General features: G+C 41.0%; 1 protein-coding gene across 2 annotated transcripts in view; it reads right to left on the bottom strand.

Annotated features, from left to right (window-relative positions):
- The window catches only part of ldlrad3 (low density lipoprotein receptor class A domain containing 3), a 78,726-nt gene extending 66,332 nt beyond the window's left edge, over positions 1-12,394 (bottom strand). The window contains exon 1 of one of the 2 annotated variants that reach the window (XM_058646517.1): positions 11,894-12,394. In XM_058646517.1, coding sequence (XP_058502500.1) covers positions 11,894-11,948 — 55 coding nt within the window. In that variant the 5' untranslated portion in view covers positions 11,949-12,394. The remainder of the gene's footprint in view (positions 1-11,893) is intronic. The other variant, XM_058646516.1, reaches the window with a different exon arrangement.
- Positions 12,395-13,584: the final 1,190 nt, after the last annotated feature.

The following is a 13,584-nucleotide window of genomic DNA, read 5'->3' as shown; positions in this document are numbered from 1 at the left end:
TTTGTCTCTTTGAACACAAACGATGTAAAATGATTTGTATGCTACGTCTTTCATCTGTAATTTGGCTCTGTCAAGCAAAACTCTCAGACCTGAGGAAGCGTTTGCATTTAGAAACATGTATCCCATCAAACTGCTGAACAACCTAGTTTTTTAAGCTGCAGAATTAACTTCAGAGACTTTTCCTGGGCGTTCCTTTGCGTTTTGTCAGACTGAAACGTGTTTGTAGCTGTCTCGCTTTACTAGAACAATGTTGTTGTTGCCTCTGTCTGTCTTAATATAAAATTAATCAGTTCCTGTGTGCAGCATGAGAATGTCATTGGGCAACACGTGACCTAAACACTGGTATACCGATTATTCAGCATTGTAGGAACTCATTTGACAATGGTTTGAATGTGTTTGTATTTAAAAGTTACAGTTAAAGTCTACATTTCATTTAATGAAAACTATGTTTTTGAAGTGGAAAATGAACAATTAAGCCCTCTTAGCATTCACAGGTTCATTCTGCACCACAGAGAGTTGGAACTATAGCAGAGAATACAAGAGAAGATGATGAGAGTTAAAAAGCGCCTCAGGGTAGAGAATGTGATAAAAATGATGGAAGTATGGGTGCACAAAAAAAAGAAAAAACAAGCACAGACTTTTTGTCTGTCTTCAAGTCTGTGTATTACCAAGTAATGAACTCCTAATTGTGTAGCCAGGCCATGGAGTCTCTGCAGGGGTTGAAACACGGTGGGAAAGAATTATATCTGCCAAAAACATTAGTGCAAAGACTGCATTAGAGGAACAGAAATTGAGAAAACGGGTGAAAATAATACCAGTGTCCTGTGCTCTTCATCTCTCTCTCGCTATGTCTGCCTTCTGTTCCTCTGTTACTCTGTATAATATAATATCTATGCAAATGAATGGTAATGAGTCAGAAATGTAACAAGTCATAATGCAAGGCCTTCGTTCAAAAGGTAGCAGGTGTACGGTTCCCACCGTGGCAGCTAATCGTGTAACTAAAGGTCATTCCAATAACATTTGGGTCTACGTGCTATTTGTAAAGGCCAACGTAGACACAGAAGTAACGAGACAGGAAAAGACATGAGCATCAATGAGAAAGGTCAAGAGAGCATTAGGTGACCAACAAGCAATTACTGCCACATCAATGACTTCATACCATTCTCATTCTCTCCCCTAAGTGCAAGATAAAAGTGTTTTTTTCCATGTGCTTATCTACTCGACGGTGTTTATAAATAGATGTGAGTGGGCACAGTATTAATTAGTAAGAATTCCCTGATCAGCTGTTTTGGCCAACAATCCTGATCCACTCTTTTCACTATTGAGTATCTGCTGATACCGAGTCCCAACCCAATACATTTGTTTGACTAGATAACAGAGCGGCACAGTACCTACTTTCTACCCTTCCCTGGTTACAGTGTGAATCGGTGTGGACTACAGTGTACATAAATAGCATCTGTTCTTATTATTCATCGATCATTCATCCAAATCCAAATCTCGACATGATCGCAGTGTTGACGGCCACCATCTTTGCACTCTGCTGCCACATCGGGCTTTACTTCCTCTCTGAGAGATCAACCACATTAGCCACACCTATGATTCTGTTATATACACTTACACATAAAGCCTAAGGCCCTTAATGCTGTCATGGTAATAGCTAAAATGTACTCTCACGCTAGAATGAGAAAAAGCTTCACACTTTCATAGAGCTTGTGTTATGAAAGCCAACATTTTCCTCCTTCACTCCGGAAGCTCAGTACTTTTGATGTCCATATCAGGCTCACGCTCAGAACTGCACAGCCTTGAAGCGTATGTGTATTTTCCCCGAGGACAATATCAGCATCTACTTTCAAATTGTTCCATTTGATCCAGTCGTTCTGATGCCTGTTCTTCGGTCCAATAAAAGGCAGAGAAAAATTCGAACAATGCTGCTTTAGAGGTTTGCTGATCAGGTGATTTAATGTGCATGATGTGCTGATGTGTGCAATATGTATATGCATGAGTGTGTGTGTGTAAGTGTGTGCGCAAAATAAACTCACAGGGTGTCTTTAAAGTAACTGTATGTCCTATTATGTCCGTCCTTGAACATGGAGGTGCATGTACATGTACACTTGCCTGTGGCCATAATATTTATTGTCTACGTGTGTGTCTGCAGAGGTCAGTCAAGGAGGAAACTATCATAATCCATTAAAAGCAGTTGATGTGCTGCTGCTTCAGGAAAGATGAGCTCCAGACCCATGGTGGATTAGATAGAGGTGGGGAAAAACATGAGTTTAAGATGTGCCTTCCTGGTCCTGTCTACACTGTAAGGCTTTGGCGGCTTTATTTGAGGCTACATGGACAACAGACACTGTTACAGTGCAGTGTCGGGACATCAAAAGTCTCTAGACTGCACTGAACATTTATATAAAGCTTGACTGAAGCATTCAAAAGGTTCCACCCATCCTTCATTAAGTTAGTGGCAGAGGACAGCCAGCCTGGGGAATCATCTTGGGCATATCAGAAATTAGTCAAATTTTAGGCCTGCAGCTTCCCATTAGAGCACTCTGCACAGTGAAAGACTCAATGGACTACATGCACGGAACGTCACTTACAACTTTCGCTAAAATATAAGGCAGTTCTTCAACGTCTAGCCAGTTGTTGTTAAGGGGAAACTTGAAATTTATATAAAAAAAAAAAACATTATATTACATTCAACATGGCCTAAATTGAAAAAGGTGTTTAAATGTCAGCATCTTGAGGGACAAAAGCAAAGCACTGTTGCATCCCTCTGTGCACATCGTCACCTAATTACTACTAAGTAATTCATCGCTAAATATTCTTAGTAACTCCTGCAGACACCTACTGTAGATCATCTCCGCATCTTTGGCTGACAGCTTACCAGAAATAGTCGGGCTAGCTTATTGAAAACCAGAAGGTCTCATCTCTGACACATAAGACCAAAACGTGATAGTTTCTGCCTAGTAATAACCTTAGCTTGCAGGACTGAACCTTTTGCCCTCTCCCACTCTTCAAACACAAACAAACCTCCACTTTCATTGGCCAGCCCATACTGCTCTTCTTGTGATATTTTACCAGGATTACTGGGCTTTTTTTTTCTTAAATAACTTGCCACAAAGCAGTTATTGGGTTTCTCTCCCTGGATCCTCCTTTTAAATTGTGCTACTCCCATAAAATCCCTTTAGTTTCTTCTTTGTGAACCACCACCCTCCATTCCTTAACACAGCCCCTTAGAGAGAGAACAAAAAATTGTAAATAGCAAAACAAGAATGCAAAGAGCAATCCTTCAAGCCATAGTTGAGGAATTCCTTACACATAACTGGCTTCAGGAGTTTCTCAGCCCTAAAAGTAACAGCCCTAGCAGGTAGCCCCATGCCTGCTAGCAACCCTCTAATCTGCTCGCCCCTGGCCTGCTCCAGTGTCCGGTGAACCTCTGCTGATGTCTCAATTAGTAGTTTGCCTGCTGCATGCTCCAGAGTCAGCAAGCCTCCAAACTGCAATCCCGTTGGCTTTCCTTCGGCCTTCAAACCTCCAGCATGCTGGCCTTTAGTATGCTGGTCTTCAACTTGCATTCGTTCAGCTTTCCTCTCCATCCTCCTGGCCCTGACCTTGACCATGGAGACCCCTGAAAAGCCTTCTTTCTCGACGGCCCACCAGGTCCCCATTCAGATCCAGAGCTAGCTGACCCATCCAAGATCCAGTTGGCTCCAGTGTCAGGAGTCCTACCCAATGTCAAGTCTACACTTGCACTGGGCGTTTCGGCTGACATCCAGTCTACTACTATATCAGGGACCCCAGCTGATGTCTCATTTGTTGGCATGTCTCAGAGTTGGCAGCCAGGCTGACACCAGCATCGTATTCTATCCCTGTTCTGCAATTCGTCTGGGCGACTCTACCTCATTCCAGTCTCCTGTTGTTTCCTGTTGTAACCCCAGCCTAATTCCTGTTAGTACTGGTAGTACAACTACTATTGACCACTGAACTACATTTGGGTGCTAGCCTCTTGAACTGTAAAGCACCAGACTGCCACAAAATATCAGTGGTTAAAAATAGATGCAAGCATGAGGTGCAGGGACCTTTTTGTCAACTTTGTTATTCACTGAACATGTTAAATGGATTCATTTTGTGGCCTAGTGCTGGGGGCTGCTGCCAAGTCATGGTTGACAGGGAAGCAGCATTAAGGCAATTAACATAGGCTTTGCATTTAATTTTGGCTGGCTCGACTTCCTCTGTAAACAGCAGGCGGGATCAGGTGATTAGTTTCTGTGAGGATGAGCACCTCGCCTCCCCTGGTTCCCATCCAAGGGAAGATTACCCTTTATGTATATTGTGCATACACACACTGCATCTTATACATACAGCACACAAACACACACAGCAGCTCAAAGGCACGATCTCTGCTGAAGAAGAAAGAAAACAAGCACAGATGAATCAAAGACTGTGCACACTTGAAGCAAGCGGCAGAGAGATCAAGGGGATAAGACATGTTTGTGACATGGTAGAGGTGGAGTCATGTCTTCCTCTCACATTAACCTTCTGTATTACTTCACCTCTCCCTCAGACAGACAGGGAAATGATCCCTGCCCGTCTTGACCTATTTATACAAAGACTAATTCTTTTGATTCAGCTCCATTTAATGAGTAGGTTTTAGGGTATTTAATAATGAGAAATTCAATATAAATATCAAGGGGTCTCGAGTCAAAGCTCTGAAATTAATTGCGACAAATAGGCAATTATTTCAAGACGGCTGAACTGAGATCGATCCCATTGGTTTATTTATGCATTTGCCTGGAGATGTAGCACTAAGTGCATAATAGCTTTTATGTCCCTTGATTGGAAATTCACCTGAGAATTTGTTAAATCAAATGTGTGTCAGTGTCTTTGAGCACACAATGATAGGAACACAAAATTCTACTGGCACTGTAGACTGAATCTCAGACTGGTGTGAAGAGGACAGGTCACATCTCTCCCATGTACTTTTACCCAGAGATATGGGGAGGCACTAGAGGAAATGAGGCTTTACCTCTCTTCTACTCTTGCTCCGCGATGCATTGCTATATACCACTGCTCTCAGTATTAGATTGCTGAAATAGGGCACCGAAAGGCATGACATTTTCTCACTTAAACCTGCAAAAAATTATGACGAATAAGACACAGTTATATAGTTTTCAGAAGGGGAGAAAAGAAATTCATTCCACTCCGCACATTACTGAAATTTCACACTCTGCCACCTCAATTATAACTGTGAGTTTCATTTCAGTAAATGGATTGTTTCATGAGCCAGCACTTCTTGCCAGTGAATCCCAGTCTTATCACTGACCCATTGCAGCCCTAAATCGTTGTGTTGTGTGTACTACAAGCCGTAAAGTGTCCCACCACAGGGCCTCGTTTATTATCCTAAAATGTGTCTAATTTCGCTGATAAATATATTTACAGGAACGCCAGAAAGTTGTCAGTCACATATTGACACTGTTGGTGCTATGCACACAAAGCACACAAAGAAAGACGCAAACAAATGTCTGCGTGATTGCAATCAGTCAGTCTTCAGTCAAAGTTGCTGTTTTACCATGATTAGATGTTTGGAAAATTGCATCCAATTACGGCATCCGAAGCCAGAAGATGAAGTTCGGTCACTCACTGGAATGCTGAAATTGCCAGAGCTACGATACGATTGCAAAACAATTATGTCTGGGCCTGAAGGAACGTCTACATGGAAGCTTAGTGCAGCACATCCATCACTACAGACACTGAAATAGGGGATGATCTGTAAATGGAGAAACTATTCTAGACAGTTAACCTGTTACCATCTAACCTGGTTCATATAACCTCAAGGCATAGGGTACACAACGCCATTTGCATTGTCTAAGAGTTGCATTGATTATTTGAATATCCAAACATCCATTTTCAAAGTCATATTCATCTCAGACATATAAAGGGACAAATCAAATAAAAATTTAGACTCCACTATGTAAAAACCACTTGCTGAATATTTTGAAAGGGATCAACCAACAAATGGCCCGGTATAATCCATGTTTCTCTGTGTTTTTGTTGACCTTTAAGGTAGTGGTTTGTTTGGTTTGACAGAGGGATGTTGGAATTTCAGACCAAAATAGCCTGTCAGTGTCCACACTGGCTGCCACGGTGGCTGTGAGACGCAGTACAGCAAATGACTGCTGATCACTGGGGACAGCAGGGGAGCCAGCTGTCAGCCTGCCAGGGTTCCTTCTCTGTCTGACAGCAGAAAAAGCAACACAGGGGACACATACAGTGGGTCACTCTCTGAGGCGGCACCGTGGATGAAGAAAAAATTGGGGGAAACAAAGGTGACTGGTCAGGACAAAAAACACCAGCCTTGCAGTGTAAAATCTTAACCAAATACTTTATAGCTCAATAGCTGGGTCGCAATTCAGTGTTTGGTTCATTCACAGTCTGCGATTCTAGACTGCATGCATCAAGATGGGTAAACAAGGTCAAGGTCAACCGCCTCAAAGGCCTTAAAACTTTGGACCACATTCAAAAATACCCTAACAGCAGTCCAGCTGGCTGCTGACTGTACACTCTCAGTCAAATCAAATCAGTCAGTCTGCTGATTCTCTGGACAAATCTTCACCCAGACATTCAATTTTCAGCTGGCTACAGCAGTTGTTGCAGTTTATATCCACAAAGAATGGTGCAGAAGCTGCATTTGGATCTGGACCTTATTATCGCTATGAAATTACTTCACATTAAAATACACAAAAATGTCAGCTTCTGGACTAAGCCAAACAAGGATAGCTGACACTTCTATCCAATTCCCCACTCCTACTGGGAAAAAAGGTTAAATTAAAAGTCTAGCACAAACTGTACTCATGGTTGACTTTTCAAGGAATAACTACACTTTGTGTTTAATGTACATGATTTTAGTTAAGTATTGAGCAATTGACACGAAGAAAGATTTAATTACTAGTATTCTATATAAACAACTCCCTATGGTTAAGAAGCAGGTTCATCTTAAGTTTTTCTCTTGGCACCAAAGACCTGGTCGGTCAATACAAAGTAACCATCAGGATTTGACCAAGCTTCTGCATTAAGCAAATGATCTTTATTTGATCAGTCTGGTAGATAATAATGCATATTAACCTTTCACTTAAAATGCAAAACACAACCATTAAGGCTGCCTCTGTAAACCAAGGCCCTTGCCTAAAGTACATATAAAAAGCTTTTGCCAATACACGCTAAACATACTTGGAGTGTAATAATGTTACAGACTGGACCTTTATAACACAATACTGCATTACATACATCTAGAGTTGAAACAATTACTCAATGAATCGATTACTAAATTAATCGTCAACTATTTTGATTAGAGATTAATCGGTTTGAAACTTTTTTCATGCTTAAAACAAGATTTCTGATTGTTTCAGCTTCTTAAATTTCTTTGCTCCATATAATAAAGAAATCATTAAAACCTGAATCATTTTGGTATGTGGACAAAAACAAGACATTTAAGAATGTTATCACTTCCAGGTTTGACCAACACTGATCAACATTTTTCAACGTTTTCTGACATTTTATGGACCAAACGATTACTCGATGAATCGAGAAAATAATCGACAGATTAATCGATTATGAAAATAACCGTTAGTTGCAGCTCTATTGTCAAGTGCATCATAAAATTCCGCATTGCCCACTGCTTGGAACTTCACCATATCCTTAACCAGACAGAAGTGATAAGTTCCCAGACACCGAATTTCCACCTTGTAATATAATATGTTTAAAGACAAAGGACGGTGAATCTGCTCTACACCTTAAACAATCTGATTGACACACTATGGTCAAATATCCAACAACATACAAGTTACCACTGACAGGAAAATAATGAAACAATACTGAATTCTACAGCAGATAATGCTGCACTGTCACCAATGTCTGAAACTAGACTCCAGTCATGTGGTTTTGTTTAACAACTCTGTGCACGAAAGCCACACTGGCCCTCTTTAAACCCAGGCCTCCTCTGTGCAACTATGGCTTGAAGCATATCAACCAGGACAGCCAGTGCAACACCGTTTTCTCTTGCGCTCTCCTTCCTGTTTAAAAGACATTCAAAGATAAGTGCAGACACACAGCAGTTTATTGTCCCAACTGGACTGTCCTGACCACAGTGCAAAACCAAAAGAAACAATAAAAGCAGACAATGTGATTCTCTATCTGTGTTCAGTGGGAGAAAAAAAGTAGTTGGCATGATGGCTATGAATGCGAGTATCATAGCGCCTCGCCTCTGTGGTACAGCCTGGTAACACGGGGAAGGTAATGGAGTTTGTATTTGTGCTGAATGAGAAGATGCTTGTTATTGTGTTATTATTATTTGTCATATTAGCTTTGATAGGTTTCATCCAAAATACAAATACTGTAAGTTTGTGTAAAAACACTGTGCTCCACTGTGCAGCCACGAACAGCACACTTGTCCCTCCGCGTTGACATAATACCGCTCTTCCTCCCTCGCCTGTACTCTCACATTTTATAGGGACAAGGTGGAGCTCTCGAGGTACACTTACTGGTGGGGTGGTAACATTCGCGGTGAAATGTGCATGCTGCCGTCATAAGCGCAGGGAATTCAACATTGCGTGTTTTATCGCCTATACTTACACTAAGGGGGACCACGAAAACATGACTGAGTATTCTTTTTCCACACTTTGGTGACTGGTAGGGCCTTCAGAGTCCCAAATATAAGTATTGAAATGGTTAAAAAGTTGATTTTGCATAATATGTCCCCTTTAATATATAAATAGTAATGGCCCAATTCTCCAGCTGTGTTTATCAGCTGTGGGATTAAAAAAAGAAACCAATACCCCACACATAATACACCTAGTTGGGGAAATGTATGTATGGTGTGTCACCACACACTCATTCTCTCTGAAGGAAGGCTCACCCTGGCAACACTGGGTACTTGACCAATGTTCTAAAGCTTTTTTTTTAAGTTTGTATTTATGCAGAACACGATCCTGATCTTTAACAAGCAATAATCATCTTGTGGTGTTGTGGGAAATAACTGATGCAAAACGAATTCATCTTTCTGAGTTTCTACCTCAAATTATTTATATCAATAATTCCCCCAGTGTGTGGCTGAACAAACCAGCTGAAGAGCTTCAATATGTTTCCTGGCTGCACAGTACCACACTGTAAACTACCCTTGTTTTTTGTTTTTCTTACTGCACGGTAATATCCCATTGTGTGGCTAAATCTCATGTTACATAATAGAACCAATTTATCTCATGGGGCTCTAAAGGCGAGTACAAGGCTGCAGTGTACGGCAAAGCTTCAGTGTAATGTCAAATAATCTACTGTTTACTTATGCCAGTTTAGCAAAATATCAAACTTCTACGGCACAAAATTCTGCTCATTCTACTCAATTCATACATATTTAATTGGTCTTATTATTTACAGCACTGACTCTGCATGGGATGATATTTCTGCCAGAGTGGATTCCCATACCGTCATATGTAAATACTGTGTTCATTATAGCTTTTGAGTTTGAGACGTAATTGACCTGTAAGTCACACTGAATGCAAATTACTGCTACAAAATGCCAATATTAAAAATGTATTCATTTGCATGTAGGTTAGAGCAGTAGCCAGCAGTAATGACCTGTGAGAGGATGAGTTTGGCTGATAACATCTACAATTTATTCCAACTGATATAGACTTGGACACAATGCAACACACAGCCAAGCTAATTATTACCCCGGCCAGGCTAGGAGCTATTAAAAAGACTGAAGTACAAGTTGTTTATACAAAGTTGACAACACATAAACAACACTTAGGTAAATAAACGGATATTCTGGTGGAAAGTTTCTGACATCAATCATGCGTATGCGCTCCTTCAATAACGGGAAAGTTGGGTGGGGTTTGGCAGCAAACACTGAAACTCTGTTCCAGACTTGATATAATGATACTTATACTTCACTCCAGCTGACACTGATGAAAACATATGTATGTGCCGGGGCTGTAACAATCAAACGCAGATTTGTATCCGTCTAAAAAATGAATCAGTAATCATTTTGACGACATAATAACCCGTTTGAGTAGGTCCTTCAACTTCAACATCTTAAATGTGAATATGTTTCTGGTTTCTTTACTCGCTCCTCTATGATATTTTTGGAGGTTTGAGTAACAGCACTCAACATGTTTCACCATTTTCTGACCTTTTATGGACCAAGCAATCAATGAATCAATATGACGATTAACAGATTGGTCAATGAAGAAAATAGTCATTCATTGCAATCATGGAATAGGCCTGTGTTTGACAGAGGTTGTGGTAAAAGAGCATAATGGACATTGCAGTACCTGTTTAGTTTAGTATATTAGGATTCACAAAAACATACTGTAGGTGGTTCAATGACAGTAAAGATTGAATGGTTTCACCGTCACACTATAAAAACACAGGTCTGGCATCTTAACCTTAGTACAAGGTACTGTTCATGAACTCTGTAAATTAATGAATACCTAAGTAAACGTTTCCATGCACAATGTAAAGACTGCTTGAACAGTAATAAAGGTAGATTGTTTCTTCCACTAGTTTTGTTTGGCCAAGAACTTCTAAAGAACACATAAAGGCAGATATTGTGGTTATGGTTTTGGGTTTTTGTAAGTGTATGTAGGAGATACTGACTTATAAACTGACTTATGGACACTGACTTTGCCAAGCGTCTCAATGAAACAACCTAGGACCTGTACACTCGCCGTCAATGACGACATGGCTGCCAGCGAGGGCAGAAGGAAAAACAGGTTATAGCCACTTAAGAAAAGGCTCACCAAATAAATGTAACGGCCTGCTGAAGTCTGCGATAACTTTCTGCCATAAGCCATTTTCACAGGCAGAGAAAATCTATGATTTTTAACTTACGGTACACGTGAATTGTTAATTCATTGCGGCCTTCTTCTGTAAGTGCAAGTGTTATTTTGTGCCTGTGGTGTTTGCAATTCTTGACTATGGTTTACTTAAGTGACACAAACTTGCCAAATAGTGTCCCCATGAAGGAAAATTGCTGATTTTCTCTATGGACTTTGGTGCATGAGGTTTACAAACTTCAGTTTTCCTAACAAATAAGTAATAATTACTGTCTGATGGCAAAATAAAGCAGCAGACACATACTTGAGATTTCATGGACTTATGCATGTGTAGGTATTATAAGGTGAGCCTTTTGTGAAGTGGATAGAATCCGTTTTCCCCTCTGTGAGCGAGAGTCCACGTCAAATGTATGATATTGCAACTTTTCCTGATATCGAGATTCGACCTAATGAGCGTTTAGTTTGTCAGCACACTGACATTGATGAGAATACAATTGCATGGTTGTAAAAAAAAAGTTGCACCAACTGTTGTGTCCTGCATATACACTCCTGTGTGTCCTCCAGTGGGCCTCAGCTGTCATGGAGGAGAACAGATTGACTCGTCAACACTAACCTGTCAACAGCATAACCCCTCAGTCATAATTTAGGCTGCAGGGAGGGGGTGAAACGACCTGCTCTCAGAAAAACACGTAGTGGATGGATATGGAGCATGTGGCAAAAAAGCAAAACAAATCTCCTCCTCTCTGAGAAGTGGGGACAACATGCACAGCTCAAAGCTTTGGACAGACAGACAGACACGGAATGTTTGCGAGACTGCTCCCACAGTTTTCCACACAGCAAAGCCTCTGTTCAGTCGCTACAGAAGAAACGTCGGATAACTTCTTTCTCGTAGCGTTTGAACGAACTCGACGAAGTAGAGCAAAGTAAGGGGATTGAAGCTCCACCGAAAAGTCTCCTAAGAAGACTTCACATTCCCCCTCCTCCTCCTCCTCCTCCTCACTGAAGCATGTCACGACAACCTTACTTTACGTGTGTTTCCAATACACATACATGCTTTTTAAACTTACCAACAGTTCTTGAGCCTGACCCCGAACCAAGCAGGAGGTACCAGATCCACATCATACGGTCTCCTGTAGCCACCAGCAGCCCCGGCCTGCCCTCGCTGTTACTGCCCCGCCGCGGGGCTAAAAACTGGGGGCAAAGAAGAAAAACTTGTGCGATGTAGCTTCTCCGTCCTATCGTATTCTCCAACTTTGACTCCTTTTTTCCCTCTTCCGGTAGAAGTAGGAGCGCATTTGGCGTGAGAGAGGCGGGTTCGCGTTGGGACAGCGGTTTGTCAGAGTCCGGTTAGGGGAGGGGGGAGTTTACCCTGGCTGGAGCTGGAAGGGGCTTCGGGTGGCGGCAGTCTGGCTGGAGAGGCTCGCTCATGTGCTGCTGCTGCTGAGAGGCGGAGTCGGAGGCAGAGAGCCGGAGAGCAAGAGGTCGATTACCCCGGGACAACGGTTCCCAAACTGCGGGCTTGGGACCGTTACAGTGCGCTAATATGAAAATCAGGAGTTCTTTTGACAGCAACAGTTGTGGTGTTATTTTACACACTTTACTGAAGAGGAAAATACTGTCAAAAAAACAACAAGAAAATTAAATGGGAAAATGGGAAAAACCTGAAATTGTTTTTAAAATATATATATGTAAGCTCACTAATATGACTTCCCACAGACTGTAAATAAAAATGGTCTCAGAGTTCAGAAAATTAAACCAAATGCAGAAGTGCCTGCAACCTGCATTCTCTTGATTGACCATCAGGGGGGAAATTAATCTGTATATTACTCAAACAAAGAAGAAAGCTTGAAAATAAACATTTTAAGGTCCAATCAGTGATATTTAATGGTGAGACCAATCATGTATTTTCTTGAATGACCTTAGGGGGCAACTCCAGTGGTTTCAAAGTTAAAGATTTACTTTTTTGTACAAAATGTCCCAAGTCAATGCAACAATATGACAAGAAAACAGGGCGAAAAATATCAAAGTTCATCTACGAAAAAAAACTAAAATCAGAAGGGAAAAATACAGTCAGCATTATATTCATTCAGTGCATTTATGAATAATAAAGTGCTGTTTAATATGATAACGTTCTACTTCAGTTTGAGTTGAAAGTCTACAGGTTCTGAAAAGAGGTCAGTCTGCATTATAAGCTATCTATGAGAAAATGATCCGACTTCTCGCCTGATTTAAAATGTCAGTAAACCTTGTGGTGACATTTATGGTCTAAATCGTTCGTTTCAGGTCCATTTCAATACAGCGAGACGTCCATTTTGTAAAGAATTGTCCCATTTTGAGTCAAACAGACGATAAAGCTTGGCAACTGATTAACTGCTATTACCATCTGATAGGTGTGTGGTTGTGGGTGTCTGGCTCACTTCAGTCAGGCTTAACCCCGATGCTACTCATTTTGTCACTTCAGCTTTAAAAACAATAAAAATAGAAACCCCAACATGGTATGAGCCAAAACACCTAAATCCAGCCTTTAGAACGGGCTGTCACTTGAGTGTTTGTTGATTTTCGATTTCCTCAGATACAGCAGTGACTGACCAAGCTATGCATACTGTTTTAAAAAGAGTCTAATAAATCAGTTAAGCCAGAAAAGGGATGCCAGAAGACTAAAATTGACTCATCTCGTAAAAACAATGACCCTGAAGGCACCAAAAGATAAAAATAAAGAGAACATTTTTTGGCTGACAGCACCAACAACAAATAATTT

Source organism: Solea solea, chromosome 12, assembly GCF_958295425.1.
Source record: "Solea solea chromosome 12, fSolSol10.1, whole genome shotgun sequence".
Classification (NCBI taxonomy): domain Eukaryota; kingdom Metazoa; phylum Chordata; class Actinopteri; order Pleuronectiformes; family Soleidae; genus Solea; species Solea solea.
Note: the sequence above shows the minus strand (reverse complement) of the source record. Positions and strands in the feature narration are given on the sequence as shown.